General features: G+C 38.2%; 1 protein-coding gene across 3 annotated transcripts in view; it reads right to left on the reverse strand.

Moving 5' to 3' along the window:
- The window catches only part of ATG2B (autophagy related 2B), a 75,126-nt gene that overhangs the window by 48,624 nt on the left and 3,333 nt on the right, over positions 1 to 23,169 (reverse strand). For all 3 annotated transcript variants that reach the window (XM_054025209.1, XM_054025210.1, XM_054025208.1), the window contains exons 2-11: positions 21,482 to 21,644; positions 16,194 to 16,346; positions 15,339 to 15,441; positions 13,518 to 13,680; positions 12,761 to 12,940; positions 6,500 to 6,596; positions 5,287 to 5,469; positions 4,145 to 4,299; positions 3,157 to 3,271; positions 2,350 to 2,611 (exon numbers count right to left, since the gene is read on the reverse strand). In XM_054025209.1, coding sequence (XP_053881184.1) covers positions 2,350 to 2,611; positions 3,157 to 3,271; positions 4,145 to 4,299; positions 5,287 to 5,469; positions 6,500 to 6,596; positions 12,761 to 12,940; positions 13,518 to 13,680; positions 15,339 to 15,441; positions 16,194 to 16,346; positions 21,482 to 21,644 — 1,574 coding nt within the window. The remainder of the gene's footprint in view (positions 1 to 2,349; positions 2,612 to 3,156; positions 3,272 to 4,144; positions 4,300 to 5,286; positions 5,470 to 6,499; positions 6,597 to 12,760; positions 12,941 to 13,517; positions 13,681 to 15,338; positions 15,442 to 16,193; positions 16,347 to 21,481; positions 21,645 to 23,169) is intronic.

Genomic DNA, 23,169 nt, shown 5'->3' on the forward strand with positions numbered 1-23,169 from the left:
AAATAGATCCTGAGCTGTAATCTAACCACACTGTGCCTCTCTGGCACAGGAAAAAAAAAGCGAGAAAGCCCATAGACTTTCCTAGCTGAAAGAAGAACAGGAGTACTTGTGGCACCTTAGAGACTAACAAATTTATTAGAGCATAAGCTTAGTCTCTAAGGTGCCACAAGTACTCCTGTTCTTCTTTTTGCGGATACAGACTAACACGGCTGTTACTCTGTTTCCTAGCTGAGGATTCCGTTACTGTCATTTACAATAAGGCACCTTTGCACCACTCTGGTAAGGTAAAGGAGCCTTAATTGACTAAGAATGGGAACATTAACTAACAATGGGAACATTAGCAGCCTACCTTCTTAGTTGTTACATCTCTGCCTCAGGGACAGAGCCTGCTTCATACAGCCCTATGCCTCCAAGCCTGGGATGCAGCAACAGTAAGCGAGAGGGACCAAGTGAGTCTCTCTCACTCTTTCACACACAGGCACGTGCCCAGCCCCACCCAACTGAAGCTAGGGTTGCCAACTTTCTAATTACAGGAAACTGAACACCCCTGCCCTGCCCCTTCTCCGAGGCCCTGCCCCCCCCATTGCTCACTTTTCCCCACCCTCACTCACTTTCACTGGGCTGGGGCCAGGGGTTGGGGTGCAGGATCTGGGCTGGGGGAGTGGGCTCTGGGGTGGTGCCAGGGATGAAAGGTTTTGGAGGGGGCTCCAGGCTGGGCCGAGGGCTTGGGGTGCGGGGTCCCGGTGGTGCTTACCGTGGCTCCGAGGAAGCGGTCACCAGAGCCCTGCCGCCTCTAGGCGTATGGACGACCAGGTATCTCTGTGCGTGCTTGCTGCCTTCATGCCAGAAGGCACCGCCCCCCACAGCTCCCACTGGTTGCGGTTCCTGGTCAATGGGAGCTGTGGAGCTCACATTTGGGGCGGGGGCAGTGCGCAGAGCCTCCCAGTCCCTGGCTGCCCAGTGCCTAGGGGCTGTAGGAACCTGGTGGCTGCTTCCAGTAGCAGCGCAGTGCCAGGGCAGATAGGTAGCCTACCTCAGCCCCTGCCACACCGCCAACCGGAGCCACCAGCCTCCCTTTCGACCGGCCGTTCAGGTCAAAAACCGGATGCCTGGCAAGCCCACCTTAACCTCTCTCCACAGACACATGCACACACACCCAGCCTCCGTCCCCCCCCCGCAGCGATCTGCTCTCTTCTGCCGGTTGCTCCCAGCAGATGCGCGCGGGCTGCCGGGGAAGGAGCGTATGTTCCCCACAGACGCTCCCCCATTTTTCTGCAGGGGAGCCAATAAATCTGCATAAAGTATGAATTCTGCGCCCCCGCAGGGGCACAGAATTCCCCCAGGAGTAGCTTAATCAACAGCCCTAATATCTACATGTATGCTAGAAAGAAATAAATTAGTACAGTGATACTCAGACTGAGGCTCAGGAGCTGCAAGTGGCTCTATAATGTGTCTACTGAGGCTCTTTGCAGCACATGATATTAAAGCTCTGTGTGATTTAATTATTAACCGATCTAAGTTATTAACTAATCAGGATGCTTTTACGATGTTATTAACCAACTGTAGAATACTTGGTCAGGACAGTCATTTTCCTGTGATGATAATATATATAATAGTAAATGAAACCATGAATTCACACTACTGTGGCTCTTTTGGGTAACATTAATTGCTAATTTGGCTCTTGAACCACTGATGTGTGAGTATCACTCCATTAGTACTTACAATAGAATCTGACATTAGGAACCTAGGATAATGGAATCCACCTATTCTTCCTTCAACAGTGACCAATGCCTAATGCTTCAGAGGAACACATAAAACCTCTACAATGCATTTACTGTAATTTAGCAATATTATGCCATGGAAAAATTGGTTCCTGACTCCTGGATGATTTTGTTCACTTTTTTATTGTGCCCCAACTGACATCCCATTTTGCACTACAAAGAAAAACAAACTCACTCAAAACCACAGACCGCTTGTGTAATAAGACTGCTCTATAAACTATATCTATTTCTTAAAGACGCTGTATAAAACAGAGAAATATCCTGATTTATGCTCCAGACACTGTGTGTTTGATTGCAGAACCTGCATCTGTCTTGATCAATCTCGGCATGAAGAGATTTAGGATGAGTTGTGCACACACGGTTCTCTTTTTTTCCTCAGATTTTTCATTTTGGAACTCACACCGTCCAAAACTATTTTAACATTTAATGAAAAAACAAACTTCTAGTACTTCAAATAAAGTATGATTTGATTCCAAATATTTATGGACATAAACCTAAGTTGTCAAAGCTTATTTAAAAGAATATTTGGTTCTTTGTTTGTTGTATTAGTTAATAGGCAAAGTTGTACCTAAGGTGGTCATGAGAACAAGCCTCTGCAAATACTTCTCGGAAGGACAGAAAATCTTCTGTTGAAAACTTAACTGGATCAATCTTTTCTATTTGGGTAAAGAAATCCAGTGCCATTGGTGTCAGCGGGTTAAGGTTCAGTGACGTTTCAGGTGGTGGTAGAGGGTCAATGTGAAGTACAGATACTGAGAAAGTGCCCAGTGCCAGTCTAAAAATAAGTTCAGGCCTGGATTCATCCACTGAAACAGATCTGGATGGAAGGGCTGAAATACAAAATTAAATTTAATTTCTTACTAAAAGTTAGTCTTCAATAGCAACTTGCACAGCTATTACATTTACCAACATAGCCTTAAGAAATGCATAAATGTCAAACTATGAAAACTAAGCAAATCACAATAAGGTGAATTTTATACACTGTAATATATTGAGTCTTTCTTTAATTATAGAAGATTTACACTTTGTGTAGAACTACTTTTGTTGACATTATCTTCCCTTACCTCATTTCTAAATTTGGCCAAATCCCCCACATAAATGAAGCACATCCATGTAAACCTCACTCACTTTTGAGAAGGCAGCTAAGCAGGAATCTGTGCAATAGACATGTCATGAAGTGCACCACTCAGCATAACCTTTATAAACTGTGCTGTCTAAAGGAAAAGACTACATACTAATTGAAGAAGTAATTAGGGAAAGGTCACATTTTGGTCTTCTGGATTTTGATGCCCTTTTGCCAAGTTTCAGAACAACAATGAAAAATGTCTAACAACAGTATAAAATGGATAGGAAGTAAACACACATTTTTACTTACAAGTCCTTCTTAAAGGAGTTTGGTGAACAATACTGGGTGTAAATGATGAACTTCTTGGTGGTGGTGGTGGTTCTTGTTTATTAGGGTCATGAAAATCACCCCAAGTTGGCTGAAGCTAAAACACAAATGTAGCTGAACTCTCATCTGCATAACACAACAGTTCTCAAGGATTAATCTAATGCAAGCAGTAACGTATGACCAAAAAACAGTATGCAAGACCCTTGTACATATATGCTATCAAAAGTAGTTTTCCAGCTTGTCATTTTCATGGTATATTAATCAATAGTTTGTCTATTGTTTATCTGGGTGTCAAGCTACATTCTTTAGCTCTGATGATGATCTTCCCCTTGTATTTCTGAAAGGGAGATAACATTGCCCTCACAACTAACCCATGTTCCTCTGTTACCCAAAGGAAACTAGAACTGCTCTGCTCTCTATGACCTCCATTCAGCAAAGTAATTAAAAGCATGTGCATAAGAACTGAGTAGGGATGAACATAAACCACAGTAATACTTTGCTGAATTACAGGCCATTACCTTAACTTAGGCAATACCACAACTTTGGGTGCTTTTATTCTGTTCCTGGCCTTGTATATTAAAACACAGAAATGTAGCACAAGGGTGTGTCACAAATACTCCACATAAACTTATAGCAGCTTGGAAACCTACATAACCTATTTCCTGGTCGTTTAGCCAAACAAATTCATAACTTATGGAAATCCCAAGTTTCAAAGCTGCAGCTTGCTGTGGGAATTACTACTGAAAATCTACCTAACTCCTTAATAAAGGAAAGCCAGAAAGTGATTTTATGCATTAAGGAACCATACAATTTGTTAGTTGATAATTCCACTGGAACAGAAAGCTTAATATGTGTGTACTTTCTATTATCTGAGAATTTTTCAATAGGCATTATCAATAAGGAATCAGTATGAAAAAAAAAAAAAAAAACTTTTACTCTATGAAGATATTATCTGTAATCAATACTATACCACTGTAGCACTCAATGGAGAACCTGCTGGTGTAGTAGTGTATGTACTAGTTAAAGACAGGTCTAGATCCATAGTTGGTGGGTCTCCAAGAGGTGGAAGAGAGGAGAGACTGTGAGACATGTCCATGTCAGCCATTGAGAAGAAAACTTCTTCTTCTAAGGAAAAATTATGTACAATCAATAGGGTTTTGTACATATTACCTTTATTATAGTAATTTATAACATTAACTTTAGTTATAATACACCAAATTAATCATAGCTGCAGAAACAAAATAGTCTGGATATGACATTAACTAGCTAAAAGTTTATTCACAGCATTTCCTAGTTCACTTATACTGAAGCCCAATAATAACCAAGGAGAAAAAAAGATTTTTCCAAAAAAGAGTGCATGACCAAGGCAACACAAAACACCAAATTCCAGGATTGTTATGAGTATACACATAATATAAAATGTTTCCATTTATTTTCATTTTCAGGTTAAGACTGCTACAGGTTGCAGTGATTAATTCACACTTCCCATGCTGAATCAGATATGAATTGGCACCTAAAAAAACCAGTAACAAATTATCCATGGGCTCAAAATTAAAAGTAAAGCAGTTCACATTTAATATAAACAATCATAAAATAAATTATATAAGAACAGATAAAATAATAGACTACTGTAAACCTTTGTTAATGGAGCTGTACTAATCTAATTATTGACATCTTTTAGATTCCAGGTTTCTTCTCCATGAAATTCCTGTCTTAAATCCAAATACATTCCTCCAGTACATGCATGTTTAAACTAGGTTTTATAATAGAAAACCAAAAGAAAGTTTTATAGTATTCTATATTTTACTTAGTTCCTTCAAACATTAGTTCTGAAAGGGATCTTACAGACCTAGTGTCTGTTTCGTTGTGTATTAGTGTCCAAACTATTAAATGCCCCAAATGAACTATGACTTCAGTCTGGGCTAGTAACATGAATAGGCCTTATATCCTGATTTAAGGGTACAATTAGTGATAGACAATAAGTCTATAAAGGTCACTGTTATTTTGCCCTTCTGAAAGATCAAGAGTGCTTTAGCACTGTACATTAAAAATTATTTTGCATGACATTGATGCTAGGCTGTCTGACATACTGGCATCATGTTTCATACTCACCACGGCTAGAAGGTGTTCTGGTGGTCTCTGTCTCATAAAAGCTCTGCTCAGATGATGCTCCTGCTGACAAAGATTCTTTTCTTAAGTAACGCTTCAGCTCCATCTGAATCCGATACTCATCCTCCTGTTGCATTGGTCGGTTCTTTCTATCTTTATTTGACAATTCTATCCTGCTGGGGCTCTCTGTATTCAAACAGAAGAAATGGAAACACAATTTGTATTTCCTTTCCATTCCACCATGGAAAACTTCAACAACTAGTCAGAAAACTGACTGACATTTTATGAACTTAACTTCCATTTTCACTTCTCCAAATACAAACCAGCATGGAAAACTAACTCCTTTTCCTTCTGTATTATTACGCCCAAACCTAAGAAGAAGATTTTGAGGTTATGTAGTCAGAATAGTTACAGATTCTGTTTTTAAAAGTTCTAGTCCATGTTGGCTTTAGAGAATTATGGAACATCATCTATAATTTACATTATAACACGAATTGGCCCCATTTAATCAATGGAATAGGAAAATATTTCCAACATTCTTCCAAGGATCTTAAAATCATTATCTAAATTGACATAGTAATCGAATTTGCAGCATTGGGAATATATCTAGTTATACACTTGATCCAGTTAAATAAGTTTTATTATCTTATACACTAGGATTCCAAAAAGGATTGTACATTTATATGAACAATGGGAGCATCCATAGTTATATTAGGTCTGGTCTACGCTACAGACCTATATCAACATGAAAAATCCACAGCGCTAAACCCTCTCCTCCTGCGTAGACAGCGTTATGTTGGCGGAAGAGCTTCTGCGGCACAGCTGCATCAGTGCAGCTGGACTTGATGGACACCACTCTGGTCCAAATTATACCAAACAAAACTGTTTCACGGTTATGTTGTCCTTTTCTCCCTCCACCACTCCTCTTCCCTGGACATTTGATTGTATTCTCCACCTGTTAGCGCAGCAGAAACTAAGATTTCAAGCTCTTTTTAAAGAGGCTATTACATATGTGTATACCATATAGAACAATGAAGCCTGGAGACCTGATTGCGACCTGTAGATCTTATCTTTATGCAAATAGATAATAAATATTAATATTCTGGTATAGTAATCACTATGTACATAATCCAGGGACTTGCTTATTGTGCAAGCTTTCTTTACTGCTTTCTATCTCATCAAATACACATTTAATATTAATATAATGTTTACTTGCCTGGTCCAGCAATGGCTGCTAACATGTCCAATAGAAGATGTACCTGCCTTGGTGACAGGAATAGGTGTATAGAGTCTATCTCCCCATCTACATCCAACTTAAAAAAAAAAATAAAAATTATAAATTCTTAGAACAAAGACATGTCCCTTAAGCTTCCCCAATCAACTATAAGTCACTAGATAGTATACAGCATCACTCTATAGCAGTGGCTCTCAACCTTTCCAGACTACTATACCCCTTTCAGAAGTCTGATTTGTCTGGCATACCATCAAGTTCCACCTCACTTAAAAACTATTTGCTTACAAAATCAGAGAACACTATTACTGAAAAACGGCTTACTTTCTTATTTTTACCATATAATTATAAAATAAATCAACTGGAATATAAATATTGTACTTACATTTCAGTGTATAATATATAGAGCAGTACTGACTTCACTAGTGCTTTTTATGTAGCCTGTTATAAAACTAGGCAAATATCTAGATGAGTTGATGTACACCCAGAAGACCTCGGTATACCCCCAGGGGTACACGTACTCCTGGTTGAGAACCACTGCTTTGTAGGGCAAGTGAACTAAAGTCCTTATTCTCCTTCTTTCACTCTCTCCTCTGCCACCACCTCCTTATTGCTTTTAAGTGAACTGCAGGTTATATCTGGAAGCTTTGAAGGATACAGTCTTCCTGCAATATCTGGGATTGAACCTTCATATTCTTCCAATTGGGAACAGCCTGAAATTTAACTGTACAGTTGCTTCCAACTTTGGATTTCATAGCAGTTCTACGAAACATTGCTACTGTGCCAATGACTATTTATTTTGTTATGCTATACACAAAACAAACAAAACCACACAAAAAACATCCCATCCCATCTCCTAGAACTGGAAGGGACCCTGAAAGGTCATCGAGTCCAGCCCCCTGCCTTCACTAGCAGGACCAAGTACTGATTTTGCCCCAGATCCCTAAGTGGCCCCCTCAAGGATTGAACTCACAACCCTGGGTTTAGCAGACCAATGCTCAAACCACTGAGCTACCCCTCCCCCCTGCACCCTTGGAAGAAAATCCAGGATCTTTATTAAGCAGTTAGCAATTTTGTTTCTTTAATACTCTTGCATGTAATTAATGGCACCAACATAAGGCTTATTTTATGTACTACATACAGAATAGTGAAACTTACACCTTATGTGGTACATTTCCTTAAAAATTCAAATAATATTTACATAAATACTAGCCTATTATACAAAATTACTGATTTTCTTAAATAATGTTGGGTTATACCTAAGATTTATTATAAATTGTAACAGTAACAAAACAAGGAAATTAAACTATTTCTCTCCAGACCACTAGATAGCACCATAAACTGAGCTTGTTCCCAATGTTTGCTGTAGGATTACTCCCTTAGGGTTCATACAGATTTAGGGTCCAATTCTAAAACCCCTTACACTCTCACTTGTTGCTCCACTGTCAAGTGTTATATGTTGGAGAAAAGATTTGCTGGAGCAAGTAGTCTTCATGAAAGATGTCCTGTGATAGGGAGTACCACAACTAACATTTACAAAAGAGATAACATTACTGTAGACACATGACAAGTTTCTTTCTATAGTTGCTACAGTTCATACACATATTTGATATTTTTGTTAAAAATAAAAAATAAATATTGTCAATTACAGTTCATTAATAATTTCTTCTCTCTCTTTCAGCTTTCTAAATACTTATTAGTGACATACACCAATGCTCATGCGAAGTCCTCACATAACTAAAGGACATAAAGCAACTAACCAATTACAATTATTTGTACAATGGTGTGAAAGTCAGGGACCAAACACACCATGTGAGAACAGGAGGTTTAACTCCCACCTCCTAAATAAGCAGTTAAATCACCTGATTGTATGCAAAGCTATTGTACTGTACAAATATAATGGGAACAGTCTTTATGAAAGATTGTAATGTTCTGAACTTTATGGTCATTGGCCTTGTCTACACTGGAGGGGGTGGGGGGGAAATCTATCTTAGTTACGCAACTTCAGCTATGTGAATAACGTAGCTGAAGTCAACATACTTAGACTGAGTCAACTGCTGCTGTTCCCCCATTGACTCCACCTGTCTCTCTCATGGCAGTGGAGTACAGGAGTCAACGGGAGGGTGCTTGGGGATCGATCGTTGCCCGCCAATGCGGTGGGTAGTGTAGACATACCCATTATGAGATATGTATGCAGACCATGGTTATGTATGTATATATATGTGTATATAGGAAATTGTAACTATAGGGCAACAGTGCAGTGAAGGAGAGTGGGAGGGCACCTCCCAAGAGTCATTTACACAATACAAGAGTAGACCATTAGAGTTAATGGAAAGACATTGAAACATCCTTGCTTCAACACAAGAGGGAATTTTCCCCACTCTCAGGGCTTGTCTACACTTGAAACACTACAGTAGCGCAGCTGCAGCAATGATTCTCCCATAGAATCATAGAATATCAGGGTTGGAAGAGACCTCAGGAGGTCATCTAGTCCAACCCCCTGCTCAAAGCAGGGCCAATCCCCAACTAAATCATCACAGCCAGGGCTTTGTCAAGCCTGACCTTAAAAACCTCTAAGGAAGGAGATTCCACCACCTCCCTAGGTAACCCATTCCAGTGCTTCACCACCCTCCCAGTGAAATAGTTTTTCCTAATATCCATCAGCATAGGCAATCCACCTCCCTGAGAGGCTGTAGCTAGGTTGACAGAAGAATTCTTCCGTTGATTTAGCACTTTCTACAGAGGAACTTAGGATGGTTTAAGTACGCTGTTCAGTGATATACATTCAGTGATATACATTTTTCACACCCTTGAGTGATATAAGGGATAGCTCAGTGGTTTGAGCATTGGCCTCTTAAACCCAGGGTTGTGAGTTCAATCCTTGAGGGGGCCACTTAGAGATCTGGGGCAAAATCAGTACTTGGTCCTGCTAGTGAAGGCAGGGGACTGGACTTGATGACCTTTCAGGGTCCCTTCCAGTTTTACGAGATAGGTATATCTCCATATATTATTTATTATTATATTAATTAAGACAACCTAATTTTCTAGTACAGCTCAGTCAACATGCCAGGAGAGAAAAATAAAAAGAGAGAAAAGCCTTTTTAAAAGGATGCTTAAAACTGAAGTTTTCATCCCCAGAAACTGAGTGACAGTCACTTAGCGGGTGCTGTCTATGAAATACTGGATCTCTTTTATGGCATGGAGTACACCAGAACAGTGTTCAAAGGCAACAGCTATTTTACATTAGAACAGGGATTTTATCTAAATGTAGAAGTGTAAAGCCTGAAGTTTGAGTCTTTATGTTTATTTACTATGTAACTTGTATATGTTTTCTCTTTCTTACTTTATCATCTTTGAATCTGTGATTTCTACTAAATAACATTTTGTTTATTTTACCCCAAGCAGGTCTCTGCAGCACAAACTGTGGTGTGTATTTATATCTGCTACTGTATTTTCCACTCCATGCATCTGATGAAGTGGGTTCTAGCCCACGAAAGCTTAGGCCCAAATAAATTTGTTAGTCTCTAAAGGGTATGTCTTCACTACCGGCCAGATCGGCAGGCAGCGATTGATTCAGCGGGGATCGATTTATTGCGTCTAGTCTAGACGCAATAAATCGATCCCTGAGCACTCTCCTGTCGACTCCTGTACTCCAGCTCAGCGAGAGTCACAGGCAGAGACGACGGGGGAACGGCAGCAGTCGACTCACCGTAGTGAAGACACCACGGTAAGTAGCTCTAAGTACATCGACTTCAGCTACGTTATTCATGTAGCTGAAGTTGCGTAACTTAGATCGATCCCCCGCCCAGTGTAGGCCAGGCCTAAAGTGCCACAAGGGTTCCTCGTTGTTTTTGTGGGGAGTATGTGCACCAAAGATGTCTGCGGGGGGGGGGGGTAGGGGGGTGTGGGAGAGGGGCTGGATTTCACACCTTCGGAGCTGAAGAACCAGAGAGGAAAAAAGTCTGAGGGTCTGGTAGTTACGAACTCATAGTGGATGAATTTAGGGAGACCTGGGATTCAAAGGGCTGTTGGGGTCACCCTGCAAGGAGTAACTAGGCTGGTGAAAGCCAGAACTGTATGCTTGTGGGCAGGCTGCTAGAATTAGGGCTCTGAACCAAAGCAGCACAGCATAAATCACCTAAGGTAACAAGGCAGGCAGTGACCAAACCCCTTACTGGTCATGGGGACCCCCAAAACGTTACAACTGGCTCCTACTGCCTTTTCCTTTCCTTGGGAAAACTGGAAAGAAGATTCAAATTATTAAATTGTGCTAGCACTTGAAATTAAATTAAATTCCGTTCATTCCTGAGAGGGTTAAAATCTGGATAGATTTAATGTAAACACCTTATTTATATAAAGAAGCCAGACCATACATCAGGAGGAAATCTTGGACTAGACTGTATGTTTTGAAGAAGAAAACCAATTGCACATTCTGTATACTTTTTCTCTATTTCTATGAATATATATAATCTATTTAATGAATTAACCAAAATCAAAACTGAGCTCACTTTTTAATTTTGCACACCATGTAACATGTATAGTGTTCACTGACTGGTGTTAAAATGTATTTTGTATACAGTTAATGCAAAAAGATGAAGTCAGTATTCAAAATCAGTAACAGAATGTGATTAGACTTAAAAATCACAATACCATTTACGACACCAACTGATTTGTTCAGTGTTTCTCCCACTACAATGCCCAACACTGCACAAAGCATGCCAGAAATGTTACACTGTGTTCTATTTACGGCATTGGACAGATCATCAAATAGAAGTGCAACACAGAGTCCTATACGGAGATCTTGAACTAAAGAGGTTTTTTTCCTGCCACCTTTAAATAAACGTAATGATTGACAGTAGGAAATCTTTTGATCTTTAAAAGGGTTGCAGAAAAGCACTTAGCTATTAGTAAATCTAGAACTGATAACCACAGAGCTTTTAATATCTTATAATAATTTGTTTCTCTATTTCACACACTGCATTTTTATGGTATCTTCCTTTTCAGCAAATGTTGCCACAAGGACTTTATGTCAAGAATTTTTCTTGAATGAAAAAATACAAAAAAAGTTCTAAAAAAATCAACCAGCAACTGCAGGATATGTAACAAAGTTCCCCACTGTAGTGGAAACCATATTGAGTAATTTCTGATCTCTGTATTTTATATGTATTCTTTGTTTCAATTAATTGTATTTTCAATTTAAATTTTAAAATAATTTCTATCATTTACCATTTGTGTGCAGGTATCAGAGCACATTATAAACCACAAATGTGAGAACACTTCATTGAAGATGATTTCAGAACCAGTTTTATTATTGAAGTTAATAGGAATATTCATATGAATAAAGTTTATACTTGCCTAAGTGCTTGTAGGATCAGGGCCTTATATTTTCAATACTTCTGTTTTGTCTCCAGAAGTTTTGGAAAATTCAAATAAAATACCTTACCAGTAGTGACATTTTACTTTAAAAAACAGCATTATAATTTAATTCACTGTAAATTTTAATCTAAAATTTCAATAGCATAAATTTTCAAATTAGTTTTACAAAGCAAGCCTCAACCGGATTTAAATCAATAATTTTTTTTTAATTTCAAAATGAGGAGGCTACAATACACAGAGCAAAAAAATAATGGGTAGCAACAGGACTTTTCATGAAAACAAAGCAATTCTCTCAGGAATTACTGCAATACACAGAATTCAAGCTGTCTCTAAGATACACTGCACCTTGTTTAAGAAACAGACATCACTGTATTGTCTGTACTTTTGAAAGTAATTTAAATGAGATCACAAAATGATTTATCATAGCTTCTTTTACATTTTGCTTTGGTAGAAGTTGTGAGTAAGGCATGAAAATGGTCAACATGCCTGTCTACCAAAGAAAATGAGACCCCCCCAAAATCATATTGGGACAAATTCTGCACTCAGTTATGAGTGTGCAACTCCCCTGATAAGTGTGCACTTGAGAACAGAGCAAATCTGCCCATGGTGTTTAGACATGCATTTCCATGCATTCCACAATGTATTCTCAGCACTCTAGGACCTTGTTGGTTAAAGAAAAGATGTTCTAACAAGGGTTATTGCCTTACCTTTAAATGCAGATAAATTAAAATAAAATTAGCAAAATTAAACATAGCCCAAACCAATTCTTTTTCCTTAAAACTCTCAAAACTTTTGCAGTAGGCAAAAACCAAAACCAAATAGCTACTTGACTGTGTCCAGGTAGTTAAAGAATATAAAACTACAGCTAACCTTAGCTCCAGGAAGTACTTCATGTTGCTTTAATGTAAGGCTCAACTTCATTTTACCAATCAGCCTACTAATCTGCACAGGGTCAGAAGGAGCAACTTCTGGCAAGTTTCTGGTTAACTGTGGATGTGGCTCATACACAATTTTTGGGTTCCAGCTAGGGGAAAGCTTTGGTTCCGCTGCCTTTAAAATGCAAGGGGAAAAAGAGGCAATTAGCATGCATCCTAGTATGTGTCAGAAAGTATACATATATAAGTCCTATAAATCTACACTACAAGTAAACGATAAACAGTTTCACATAAAAGCAAATTTGACATCTGTATTAAACATATTTACTAGCAAATTTTAAATAAACAGGTATCAAACGGCACTCAGAATCTTGTGGCATCAGGACGTGATGGAATTTTTCTTTGAATAGTAAATTATGGAGAGAAGTCTCTCTCCACAGATTAAGGTTGCAGTGAGATTCCAGTACTGTATGCCCTATTTTTAGTCTTCTATAATTTTGCTCTTCAGACCTCACCATCTCCACTCTTACATAATATAAGTGATTGACAAAAAATTCACAAGGGTTGCTGGGCTCAGAAGTTTGAGAACCACTAATGTAAATGAGTTAAGAGTGCAATGGGCTACCTAAACATTGTTCCAAGAAGAGGTTCGAGTCCTTTGTACTTCAATATTAGGCTTATATGTACATTACAATACAATACATTTTATCCTTCATCAATTCTACATATTTATATGATTTATTTATTTTTACCAACGGTGTAGCTGAACACACTGGAGAGGACTTTGCTGATGCTGGAAACTCATCCCAGAAGAGAGAGACACCTGAGAGCTGAAGTAACTTGTGAGCAAAAGCTGTGGGCTGATGTACATTAATTCCAGAGCATTCATCAGCAGTTTCATCACAGTACATAGTTCTGGGAGACAAAAGCAGGGAAATAAGCATGGTAGGGATGGCAAGCACACGTTTACCTTCTATTGTGCCATTTAGCCTATAGTTCATGTTTATATATGCTTTCCCTACATAGATTATTTACAAGGACATTGACTGATGTGAAAGGACATACCACCACTTTCTATGAATGGGTGGAAATCTAGTAATAACAGTTGCGCTATACGTTTGAAGTCAATGTGTCCTAATATGAAATCCTACTATTTACTGTTTAATCGTATCTCAAAGTGAAGAAGTTTGCCCTATATTACTGTTTTTGTTTGTTTACATTAAGACATCTGTAACTGCGTTCTAGTCTCATGACTAAAGTATGGTTTTGGAATGGATAAATCTACAACATATATATTTTATATAATCTTAAAGAACTACTTGGATGGAACACTTTCCTTTACGTCAATCATTTCTGTTTAATAAATTAACAGAAATTAAGTTATGCCTAGGACATCCCCAAAATTCACCCTTCTAAATTTTCTGAAATGAAATGTTATCTATTAAAATACCGCTAAATTGTGTAAATAGAAGAACAGTAGAAATTTTAAGAAATATAATTTACAATGGGGACACACATAATTTTATCTTAACTAAAATAACTCAAACAGCACCACTCTGTTATAACACTTGAATTAGATGTTCTCTCTTCAAAACAGTTTGTGTAAGGGTAGCTTTTAATGTACAGGGGATTTTTAAGGGGGAAAAGGGGGGGGGGGAGTGCAGGGGTTCAGATACACATGTCTACTGACCAGTTCTCTCTTGAACTGAACTCAGCAACTGGAACAATGATTTTTTTGTTATTTGTTTAAGAACGAACTATAATTCATCCACATTTTTGTGTATGTAAAAACATTATTTTGTAGTGATTTTAATATTCTGCAAGATACTTTAGTTTTCATCATGGCACCAACTAAAATGAGCTTATTAGTCAAATAAGCTAAATAAATACCTTAAGAACATCTACAATTCACATGTTTCAATTATTTATACAATTGGCTTTACACTGTATGTGGGTTCTTCTAGCAGGTCACGCAAAAGCTAGATTTCTACTGATCTGGTACATTAGTACTTTTGCAGGATTAAGGCTTTTTTCCTAAATGTAGAATTGTGAGGTCAGGTTTTCAAAAGTGCTCAGTATCCACAACTGGGGCCAGATTTTTCTAAAGGATTAAGCTCCAATTCAGTCACCTAAATGGAGTGGCCCAATTTAACAATGAGAGCTGTTGGGTGTTGACCATTTAAGAAAATCTAGTCACTCATTTAGGGCATGTCTACACAGAAAACAAAACAAACAAACAAACAAAAACCCTGCAGCAGCAAGTCTCGGAGCCCAGGTCAACTGATTCAGGTTCACGGTGCTCACGCTGCAGTGTTAAAAATTGCAGTATAGACATTCGGGCTTGGGCTGAAGCCTGGGTTCTGTGACACTCCCCCCTCGCTGGGTCTCAGAACACAAGCTCCAACCCAAGCCTGAAATCTACAGTGCTCTTTTTACCCCTGAAGCATAAGCTTTGGACTACAGAACTATACTATGTGAGGAGATGTGTGCCTGTGTGTAAATCTGTGGATATAAAGGTAAGAGCCATCCAGTTTCTTTTTTTTTTTTTAATGTTGATTTTAAGCAACACTTACTTCTCAAGTCGGATTTCAAGTGCAGACCCACTTTTAGAATTTTCCAGCACATGTTCAATTCTCAAAACAGTATCTAAAAAGGTAACTTTCACTCTTCTTAGAACTGAAGCGAGGAAACCAGAAGACAATACAGTTACACCATGACCATTTAAAATCAGTCAGACACACTGATGACTTAATATATGAATAAAAAGATCAATTCTTCTTTGTTGATTGAAAGCTAATATTTATTTCATTGTTAGAAGTTATTTATAATCCTAATACAATATCACAATTCCAAATGAGAATCTAGTTTTCTATCAGTAAGTCTTAGCTTCTTCCAGTTGGACATTCAAAAAATGTAAAGCAATCTGAAGAAGATGCAGTTTTGAAATTTCAAAACTGCATCCAATGCCTTCTTATGTTAAGTCTGATTCTTCAAATAAAAACATGAACTGTACAGAAGACTGTTCTACCAGATTTTTCCTCCTAGGGCTACTAACACCAATGCTGATCCAATTGTCACATGATGTGCTAAATCAGCACTGCCAGAACCAAGACATTCTGCCAGTCAGTTCTGTCAATGAAAGGAATTATCCAAATTTATACTGGTATGATTGAGAGAATTTGGCTCTAATGAACAGCTGAATCAGCACACTACAGGAACAGATTTTTGGGGTGTTTTTTTTTTTTTGTTTTTTACTACTGTGGTTTTACTTCCTGGCTCTCTCCTCCTGTTTTTACTGTTAGAAGGTAAAAAGTTGAGAGAGAAGAGAAGCAGTTGCAAGTGAGCTCTCATTTTGTAATATCATGGCATGGTGTAGACTAACAATGTAACTTAAGATGTTAATTCACAAGTGCATAGTAGAGTCATACCTGTTTCAATAGTTTCTGCAAACTTCTCAAGCCCTTCGAAAGGTTGAGACCCTTCTCCTTGTTCATCTGTCAGTTTTTGGCTAAGACATTCTTTTGCAAGTTGCATACTACTGGTCATAAAACTTGACCAATACATAGGCTCTGAACCAGATGCTGTAGAATAAGACAAAATTCTTAAATACATTTGGCCATAAATGTAAAACCAACAAAGCCAAAGCAAACAAATGATATGTTTGGTATATCTACACAAAGGTCTGGTCTATACACAAGCAGCACCAGTTTAATTACATGTCTGATTTTAAACAAGTAGTTAAACTGGTGCAAACCCCTGCATGGACACACTCAAATCAATTTAAAAATGGGTTCTTTCTTTTTAGCTTCTGTTGGTAAGTTTATAGGTACAAGATAAATCAATATAACCAGTTTTAAACCAGTGTAAGTGGGGCCACTGAAGGGTTGGCACTGGTTGAACTAAATCAGTTTTTAAAACAGATTTTTAATTACACTGGTGTGACTTCTGTAGGCAAGACTAGGCATAGACAAGGCCTAAGAAAAAATGTTGTTCTTTAAATGGAGTTAGCTTCCTTAAGGTAGCTGTAATTGAAGATGACTTCCGGGTATTAGGGAAGAGCACCAATTTTTAGTTACATTGTGGTAGCAACCAAAAACGTACCAGATTCTGTCCACATCTATAGGAAGACCATCTCTACCTTGAGGCAGCTAACCAGATTTGAAAAGTATCAGAGGGGTAGCTGTGTTAGTCTGGATCTGTAAAAGCAGCAAAGAGTCCTATGGCACCTTATAGACTAACACACGACATCCGACAAAGTGGGTATTCACCCACGAAAGGTCATGCTCCAATACATCTGTTAGTCTATAAAGGTGCCACAGGACTCTTTGCTGCTTTTACAGATTTGAAAAATCACTCAACCACTCAGTCCTCAGCTAGCCTAGGATTTAAGGTGTGATTTTAGCACATTAGCTAGTACACGCTAATAGCATGTTTAAAAAGTCTAGCTAGACCAGGCACAGTGCCCTCAACATGTGCTAAACTGGTCAAGTTAAACACTAAGGGGGAACCTAGAATTTGACTCGACCAGTTTGCCCTGTGTTAAAAGCAACGTGTCTCATCTACACTAGACTTTTAAAATGTGCTAACATCACATCTTTAAATGCTAGTCTAGACAAGTCTTAGACGCTGTTTGACATCTTTACAAACACGTTAGTTGATATAGGTCAATCCTAGGCCTACTAGCTGCCAGATAACACAATTGATGGTCATCTCTAACAGCTAACTTGATAATAGTGGGACGTTTGCTCATATTCAAAGTGTAGTTTAGACAAGGCACATCAATTAATTTGAGGTAAAAGCTCCACTGTAGACAAGCCCAACAGAGGCTAACAACAGTAAAGATACTAAACTGCATCCATGTTAGGACCTCAGTGGTGTTTCAGATGGGATTAGCTACCTCAAGGTAGATAGATCTCTTTTTAAAAAATCCCTACACCAGGTATTAATCTTGTGGCTGTAGCTGCTTGGTGACGATATTTCTTTCCTACATGCTCCATTTTTAAACAATTAGTGACCGCAAAGGACAGCCATACATCCATGCAAAAAAGTAAAATAAAGCTCATTGACAACAGGGGAGAGGGAAAGCATGACCAGTGAAAAATTCCTTCCTGAACCCCACAAAAACAGTGATCATCCATTTATAAGTAAAGAGCTAGTACAAAGAATAACGTATTACTTTTCACATACTTATTCATAATATTAGACGCCAGCACCAAACTGAAGGCCATTCCTCCTATTTATTACTGCCTATTATTACCATTCTTTTTAAGATAATATCTTCTTAGATGGACATTAGCAAGTAAAATTAGCCTAAGATTTAAGTTCTATTACAATAAATTAGAATGAAACATAGAACAACAAAAATATATGTGATTTAAAAAAAAACCTATTCAAATAGGACTTTCAAAGATAAAAAAAATGTTCTTATGTCTTTTGTCACTTCTTTATGATGTCTAAAGGCAGCATAAAAGTATTTATCTTATCTTTTCTTTATCAAAATTCAGATCCTGAGCAGGGTAAAAGACACTGTGGCCTGTTCTATACTATAAAAATTAAAACAGTTTAAAACCTTAGGATGTTTGTATAAAAATATGTATCCACAAACAAAAATGCCCCAAATAGTTCACACGTGGTTAATAATGCATTAGAACAGACTACTTTTCAGCATATTTAATAACAAGTTAAAGCCTAACCAGTCTAGTTTGAACTAGGTTAGTGCCAGCGTGGACACAGACAAGCTGGACGGTTCTACCAGTCCCTCAAACACTGTTCTGAAGAAGACTTCTGCGTACTAGGGCAATGGTTCTCAATCAGGGGCATGTGTACTCTGGGGGTACACATAGGTCATCCAGGGGGTACATCAACTCATCTAGATAGTTGCTTAGTTTTACAATAGGCTACATAAAAAGCACTAGCGAAGTCAGTACAAACTAAAATTTCATACAGATAATTACTTGTTTTTATGGTTCTACATACTATACACGGAAATGTAAATACAATATTTATATTCCAATTGATTTATTTTATAATTACACCTCTACCCCGATATAACGCTGTCCTCGGGAGCCAAAAAAATCTTACTGCGTTGTAGGTGAAACCGCATTATATCGAACTTGCTTTGATCCGCTGAGGTGCGCAGCCCCGCCCCCCCGGAGCGCTGCTTTACCACGTTATATCTGAATTCATGTTATATCGGGTCACGTTATATCGGGGTAGAGGTGTATATGTTAAAAATGAGAAAGTAAGCAATTTATCAGAAATAGTGTGCTGTGACACTTTTGCATTTTTTTTGTAAGCAAGTATTTTTTAAGTGAACTGAAACTTGGGGGTACACAAGACAAATCAGACTTCTGAAATGGGTACAGTAGTCTGGAAAGTTGAGAGCCACTGTACAAGGGCACAGCACCAAAGGGCTTGTCTACATGAACACCTGGTTCACAGCAAGCTGGGATGTAAATCTATCCCATACTAGGCTACCACGAACTGAGGTCCTTGCAGACCCTGTTGTCAAGCTCTAAAAGCTCCCTAGTGCACACTGATCCACTCCAATTTCAAAGCAGGACAGATCAAACCCACTAGGGAACCTTTAGTGCACAGCAGCAGGGTCCACATGGACAGTGAGCATGTAGCAAATGAGAGTGGAGTAGATTTACACCCAGCTAGTTGCAAACTAAGTGTTTGTGGTAGCCACCAAAATGTGCTTTGTATGCTGGCAGGCCAGATGCCAGGCATTAGCTAAGAACTGACAACCTTGGGGAAACCAGAACAAGTCACCTGTACGTTAGTTTTGCTCAAAACAGGTATTAGTCTTATCAGAATGTATTTTGTGTGTTTAGACTATTAAATACTTGTAAGTTGCTACATGCATTAATCTTACTTGCAATGTCTGTATTCCATGCTATAAGAAAATATGTAAGTTTTGCTTTATAACTTTGAAAATGCTTGCTCTGAACTTGTGAATTCAGGCATGGGAATTGTCCAGCTGCCTCCTGGGTCCACCCTGAAAGACACTTAGAATTGGTAGATCACTACAACTCTGTCACTCTAAGGGGTTAGATGCTAACTCATTTGTGTGTATATGTTTGCTCACTTTAACCTGTAAATAATTCATTTCTGTTTCCTAGTTAATAAATCCTGAGAGTTTATTACAGGATTGGCTACAGGCTGTGTCTTTGGTGTAAAATCTACAGTACCAATTGATCCGGGTAGGTGACTGGTCTCGTGGGACTGGAATCAACCTGAATGTGGTGTGATTTTTGGTGTAAGTGACCATTTATCCATTTATTAAGTCCAGTTTGCTTGGGGTGCAAGATAGACTGGAGAGTCTAAGGGGCCTGTCTGTGACTCCATGGTAAGACGGTTATAGATATCCAGGAGTTCACATTTGTTACTGACTTGGTGAAATTTAATTATAGATCACGGTTTGGGGTGTCTGCCCTGTTTTTAACAGTCTGCCCTGAGGTAAGCACTCATGGTTGTGAGCCACTCTAGATAGCATGACAGTGCTTTTCCACAAAGAGCCTGAAAGAACCCTGTAGCAGGATGGCTCACCCCTTTAAGGGTTGGAGGCCAGGGGGCAGCCAACCCTAGTTACTAAGGAGGGACATCTGAGCAGGGATCAGCTGATTTCCCTAAAGAGCAGCAAGAAGCTGTAGAGAGGAGATTCTCAGGGAGACCAAAGCTGGAGTACAGAAGCTGCTGGGAGCAAACAGACTCCAGTAGAGAAAGTTGGGGAGTGAGTCTGCAGGCAAGGAAGGCCTGGGAGTGACCTGATAAGGGGTAAACAAATGGATTTGCAAACTTTATTTTGAATGTTTGCTAACTTAAACCAGAACCCAAGAAGGGGTGAAAATGGATACAAGGGTTTGTGAGTTACTGAAGACCCATGAAGGGGGAAACTGAGGGAGTGGGGACCCACTTGCAGGGCCACCCAGAGGCCACAAGAGGACAGATGTGAAGCAGCCACCCAATGACAAACCCACAGGAAACAGTATCACTATCTCTCCTCATAATAAGTCTATGCCATTGCAGCATCCTCCAGCCATGAGCAGTAATCAGTTCCCATCCAGTCAAGTTCAGCTATCTACTCAAACTGGCCAGTAGGAGCTATTGTATAATAGATAACTAATAAAGCACTCTCTTCCATCCACAATTTAATGGGCCACCTATACAATACAGCTTGCCCAGATAGCACAAATGAAACAAAATACAAACTTGTGGTCCTCACACGACAGCATACCACATTATGGATAGACCAGTCCCAATTAAGGTCTCTAGAGAATTTTCCTATGACTCAAAAATAAGCAGAAGCAAAAATATGGGAGCATGGCTGTTTGATTATAAAATGTTAGAGACTAAACGGACACATATGAGGAAACATTACTTTAGTAATTTTAGAAATTACATCTATGTAAATGTGGAAGCAAAGACATAGAACTTCAATATATTATAGACTTAAATGAAGTAAACTGCTGACCTATTGAAGAATACTTGACAATTATTGTATTCTCTTTTTCGAAGATAGATATGTTAAACAAATAGTGCCCAGGCACAAATGTTTATCCTGTACATGTAATGTTATCAAAAAAATTAAATAAAAAACACAGAACCAGTTGAAGCAAAACTGCCTGTATAATCTCAAACATTTGAACATTAGAATTCTCCTAATTTATCAGTGTAAAACACTGAGCCAAATAAGATAATGCAATAAACCTACCAAGACGAGGCCTTGGCCTGAAGACCATCTCTAATCCTTTCACTTCTAGTGCACAGTTATCCTGTAGCAATGACCCCCATGGAACAGACAGAGAAATTGATTGGATAAACCCTTCAGTGACTTCCAGAGGTGCATCTGCTGATTCCAGAATCTCATTAAGACACTAAAAGTAGAGAATCCAAAATTACGCTCATATTAACAGAAGCAAAACATTTAAGATATGTTAAAAGGAATTAAATTAATATATTTAAAAAGCTGGAAGTTATCCTCTACTTGGGTTCTGTCAATGATGCATGCTAATTAAGCACTAAACTTTTAATCGAATACAGTTCCAGCTGTGGTTTTTCTTATGATCTATACTACTGAACTGTTCATAAATTTCCATATGTTGCTAACAGAAATATTATAGTATCGGATCTTAAAGTGTTATCACAAAAATAAAAATTAATTACAGTTATAGGAGAGGCCAGAATAGTAAATTAGTAAACTAGTACTTGGTCCTGCTAGTGAAGGCAGGGGACTGGACTCGATGACCTTTCAGGGTCCCTTCAGTTCTATGAGATAAGTATATCTCCATATATTATTATATTATTATTAAATGGATAAAAACAGTTTGTTCATTGTGAAAAGAATCTTTGATTAGGACACAAGCCAAACAACTAAATTTGATGTAATGCTCATTGTATACTTGTCTGACTGTGACAACTGAGCCAAAAAGATTTATTTCTATTGTACTGCATGTAAAGAGTCTCACTGACTTTAACAAGAGTTGAATCAGTCCCTGAAACAGTTCTGGAAAGAAACAATTTGATTTATCATATGTATATGACTGATTACAGTTCAATGCAGTTAAACCTTTTTCGCTAATAAAAAATAATGCAGTAACTGTAGACATCAATCAACAATGCGAAATGTTTCAAGTAGCAGAAGTATCAGCAGAAAAATATTAGTGTAGATTAGTTAAAACTTGTTGCTAAAACAAAAATGAGCTATACATTCAAACTGTGGTATTTCACATGTATTTGAGCTATATGTATGGACATTTCTATATATGAACATTAATAAAATCTAGCATATCAAAACAAATTTTGAATAAGTCTGGCCTCAGATCTCTTTTTACAAACTACATACAGGGAAACAGAAAGGAAAATTTATTGTTATCTTTCCAACTATTTTAAGCAAACTATAAGAAAAAATACAAGTGCATGTTTATTACAGTTAAATGGCATTAATAAAAGATAAAGATCTGTTTAGCAAGTGAATGACTAAAAAGTATTTAAAATAAAATTGTAAAACTCCACACATCTACACCAACTGCTGGTTTGATCCTACATCACTGAGGAATTTCCACTGGAGTCAATGAAAATTCAGGACATGGAAAGGCTTTGCGGGGTTAACATCGGAAGCAGCAGAGAAATCAATCATTAAGCCTATTTATCTATTCAATCACAAATATTGTGGGCTAAATTCTGACCTGCATTAGACAGTGCAACCCTCTTGAGGTCAAAGGGGTTGAACAAGTATAGTGGAGGCCAGAATGTCCCTCTGTATACTGTAAACACCAAGACAATGGTGTATATATTATGTATGTTAAAATATTTTTAAAAAGTTAAATGAAACTAGTAGATGAAAAACAAACAGTTCAAAACAGAACAAAAATGAGAAAATAATTAAGGTTAAAACTACAG

The sequence above is a fragment of the Malaclemys terrapin genome, chromosome 4 (assembly GCF_027887155.1).
Source record: "Malaclemys terrapin pileata isolate rMalTer1 chromosome 4, rMalTer1.hap1, whole genome shotgun sequence".
NCBI lineage: Eukaryota > Metazoa > Chordata > Testudines > Emydidae > Malaclemys > Malaclemys terrapin.